Source organism: Triticum urartu, chromosome 6A (genome assembly GCF_056163025.1).
Source record: "Triticum urartu cultivar PI428250 chromosome 6A, HENAU_Tu73, whole genome shotgun sequence".
NCBI lineage: Eukaryota > Viridiplantae > Streptophyta > Magnoliopsida > Poales > Poaceae > Triticum > Triticum urartu.
The window spans coordinates 417084338-417088575 of NC_141878.1; the positions used below are offsets into that span (position 1 = coordinate 417084338).

The 4238-nt window shown below is 48.1% G+C and overlaps 1 protein-coding gene across 1 annotated transcript; it reads right to left on the reverse strand.

Moving 5' to 3' along the window:
- Positions 1-2320: 2320 nt before the first annotated feature.
- LOC125513815 (transcription factor MYB30) lies at positions 2321-3292 on the reverse strand. Its single transcript, XM_048679024.2, has one exon. The coding sequence runs from the start codon at positions 3126-3128 to the stop codon at positions 2355-2357; it is 774 nt and encodes a 257-aa protein (XP_048534981.1). The 5' UTR covers positions 3129-3292; the 3' UTR covers positions 2321-2354.
- Positions 3293-4238: the final 946 nt, after the last annotated feature.

Here is a 4238-nt window from a genome sequence, read left to right on the forward strand (position 1 = left end):
GGTTCCGATAACCTCCCGATGATCCGGTATTGTCCCAATCTTATCCGGAACCTTTCCGGTGTCCAAATATAGTCGTCCAATATATCGATCTTTATGTCTCGACCATTTCGAGACTCCTCGTCAAGTCCGTGATCACATCCGGGACTCCGAACAACCTTCGGTACATCAAAATATGTAAACTCATAATGAAACTGTCATCGTAACGTTAAGCGTGCGGACCCTACGGGTTCGAGAACAATGTAGACATGACCGAGACACGTCTCCGGTCAATAACCAATAGCGGAACCTGGATGCTCATATTGGCTCCTACATATTCTACGAAGATTTTTATCGGTCAGACCGCATAACAACATACGTTGTTCCCTTTGTCATCGGTATGTTACTTGCCCGAGATTCGATCGTCGGTATCTCAATACCTAGTTCAATCTCGTTACCGGCAAGTCTCTTTACTCGTTCCGTAATACATCATCTTGCAACTAACTTATTAGTTGCATTGCTTGCAAGGCTTAAGTGATGTGTATTACCGAGAGGGCCCAGAGATACCTCAACGACAATCGGAGCGACAAATCCTAATCTCGAAATGCGCTAACCCAACATGTACCTTTGGAGACACCTGTAGAGCACCTTTATAATCACCCAGTTACGTTGTGACGTTTGGTAGCACACAAAGTGTTCCTCCGGTAAATGGGAGTTGCATAATCTCATAGTCATAGCTAGGAATATGTATAAGTCATGAAGAAAGCAATAGCAACGTACTAAACGGTCGGCTGCTAAGGTAATGGAATGGGTCATGTCAATCACATCATTCTCCTAATGATGTGATCCCGTTAATCAAATGACAACTCATGTCTATGGTTAGGAAACATAAACATCTTCGATTAACGAGCTAGTCAAGTAGAGGCATACTAGTGACATTTTGTTTGTCTATGTATTCACACAAGTATTACGTTTCCGGTTAATACAATTCTAGCATGAATAATAAATATTTATCATGATATAAGAAAATAAATAATAACTTTATTATTGCCTCTAGGGCATATTTTCTTCAGTTAAAGGATTATTATATGATTCAATTATGCTAGTAAAGTTAAGAGATTGCACTAGTGAAAATATGAACCTTAAGCCTTATTTTTAAGTATTGATATACTATTTTAGTCGTTGCTTGCTCCTTCTTACCTTGCTATTTTTAATTGTTCAGATTATGAAAACTTACTTCTATCATCCATATTACACTTGTATCACCATCTCTTCGCCGAACTAGTGTATCTATACAATTTATCATTATATTCGGTGTTGGAGACATAAGAGATTTCTTATATTTGATTGCAGAGTCATTTGAAAAGGACCATCTTCATTCTACACCTTCCATGGATTGATAAATTTTAGGTCATCCTTTTGAGAGAAATTTATTGTTGTCCTATAAAACTCTATGCTTGGAGGCCCAACAAAGTCTATAAAAATAAAATTGTGTAGTACACCAGTGTAAAAGCCGGGATGGTTGTTGCCGCGGTGCTGCTATGCCATGCCCGTTGGCGCAACCGGCACTGCGATACAACGCTCCCCAGCGGCCGCGCTGCAAGTCGGACGGAGAGCCACAACAAAGGGCACACCTTTGCTGGTATGCAGCACTCGCCCGACATTGCTCGTGCTTCAAGATGGATGGGGGCGCGACCTGTAGGGGAGCACCAGTGCTACGGTGCTAACCTCGTGATGGGGCTGCAATGCAGAGCTCCCGACGCTTCAAGCCGGCGTTGCTACGTTGGCTTCCGACGACGCTGCTACTGCAGCTCTGCTGGCGACAATACAACATCACCGACCAACCATGTTGCGACGGGACCGTTGAGGTGCTACGATGCTGCTGGCTAGTAGAACAACGGTGGTGCAGGGTGACTGGAGGGAGGCATGCTACGAGTGAGGGCCGGGAGGGGGCATGGGGTGCTTCGTGTTTGCAAGCGCAAGCAGAACTGCAAGGCCGAAGCAGAGGAGGACGATCGAAGGGTCATGCGCAGACGGATCGGACAGCTGTGCACGCCGATGATTTCTTAGCAGCGCTCTTTGGTATTTTTATTACAACTAAAGGAGCAACGAAGAAAGGGTTCAGTAAGGTTACTAAAAACAGACTTTTCGCAATATGAACCTCCGGCTAAAAGGTATTATCAGGCTTTCAGTCTTTGATCATGTCAACCTTTCGGCCCCATCATTTGTCCCTTCAGTTTCACGTCCGGAGAAAATTCTGAGGCTATGGCCAGCCAATGCGCACGTGAAACTGAGCCAGCAACAAGGGTCAACTCAGTCGACGAACTACAGAAACATCCGGCCAAAATATGAACATAGCCCAATCTTCTCATTAAAATTTAAATCTGTGACAAACTCTCTATGTCACTAGCCTGCATGAACAGTGTGACCCAGAAGTCCATCTCATCGTTGCTCGACGACGACGTCGAAGCACTATCTACGCCGAAGGTGTCGCCGGTTTCCATCCCGGAACCGGAGCTGTCCACCGACATCGCCAGTGTCTCGGACCAGAAGCTGTCGTCAATCTGGAACTCCTCGGACTCCGAGGAAGAGCTTCCCGTGTTCTCCAACGACGAGGCCATCGAGTAGCCGGTGGCCGACGACGTCGAGAGCGACTGCTCCGGCGACATCGAGAGGGACTGCCCCGGTGACGACGACGCAGGCTCGGAGGTCGGTCCCTCGAGCGCGCTCGCAGTTGCAGCCACAGCAGGCTTCTTGGCTTTGCGCTTAGGCGCTGCCTGGCCGGACGTCTTGGACGAGGATTCGAGTCGCTTCTTGAGGTGTGTGTGCCAGACGTTCTTGATCTCGTTGTCCGTCCTGCCAGGCAGCCTGGCCGCAATGGTGGACCATCTGTTGCCGAGCATGGCGTGGAGTTGGATGATGGCTTCTTCCTCCTCGCAGGTGAAGTTGCCGCGCTTGATGTCGGGGCGCAGGTAGTTGATCCACCGGAGGCGGCAGCTCTTGCCGCAGCGCAGCAGGCCGGCCTGCTTGGGCAGCGCCCGCCAGTTGCTGTGGCCGTGCTGCTCGATATGAGCGACCAGGGTCATGTCCTCCTCCGCCGTCCACGGGCCCCTCTTGAGCCCCATCTTCTCGCAGCAAGGAGCCCTCACCATTGCTGTTGCTTACTCTGTCTCTGTGCTCCTCTGCACTCTTCTCTTCTCTTCGCGCAGGCCCTGATAAGACGCTCGCGCTGTGTGTGTGTGTGTGTGATGGGTCGGGGGCAAGGGAGGGAGTCGGATGCTAGGAGAAAGCTGATGATGGTGTGTGGATTGCGAGGGCGTTGAGCTATTTATGCTCGCTCGAGTCGACAGACAGCAAAACGTGGTCAATTGAGGTTCATGGGCAGCTTCTGGGAAGGACCGAAGGAGCCGAATGGCCACACCGCTGGGTGACAAAACGAGGCGGAATAGCAACGGCTTGCTCCCACTTGTTCTTTTTTCTTTTTTGATCAGCACTTGGTTCTTTTTTCTACTGTGTGGAATTGGATGGAGTCCATGTACGGTGTTTGTTTCCTTGTTTATTGCTCGCTTTGCTTCTACTTTAGCTACTACTAATAGACAAAAAAAAGCTACTACTAATATACTCCTGTGCCCATTTTAAAACCCACATGTTGGATGTGCATGTGTTTCGGGTGGCATTGTTCTCTCTGAAATCATTACTGAACTGCTGCCTCCTTGTCCCAGGAGTGGGCGTGCTTAGCTTTGCAGCAACAAAAAAAACATCAATGGGATTCTCAATCAGATTCAGGGGCCCTCTGCAACACCAGCACGACAGCCATCCTTGACTAAACTGCAGTTTGCAGTGAGTCTATCAAAACAGTATTGTACTAGCACTTATATCTCAATAAAAACGCTTATCTCAAAAAAATAAAAAATCATACATGTATATCATGTGATGTGATATATACTGACACATCTCGCTTAAAGAATATGAAAATTCCTGAAAAATCATACCTTTATACCCCTTGGAAGTGTTTGTGTTTGAGAGATCACTTGATCGATCGTCCTAAACGTTTTCTTCCTTCCTTCCTCCCTCCCACGGAGGTAGTGTCAGTGCCGATCTACCTTCTCTCTGGCGAGATGATGCGCCTCCCCTCCTTCCATCCACCGCTTCGACGATGGGAGGGGGTGGGGGCCCTTCTATTTTGGATTAGCGATGGTAGGGTGAGGTTTTTAGTTTAGGTTTCGATCCCTAATCCAGGAGGGTGAGGCGTTGGCGTCACC

What these genes read in the sequence shown, in the direction of transcription:
- LOC125513815 (XM_048679024.2), bottom strand. Translation starts at nt 3,128, where the DNA reads ATGGTGAGGGCTCCTTGCTGCGAGAAGATGGGGCTCAAGAGGGGCCCG.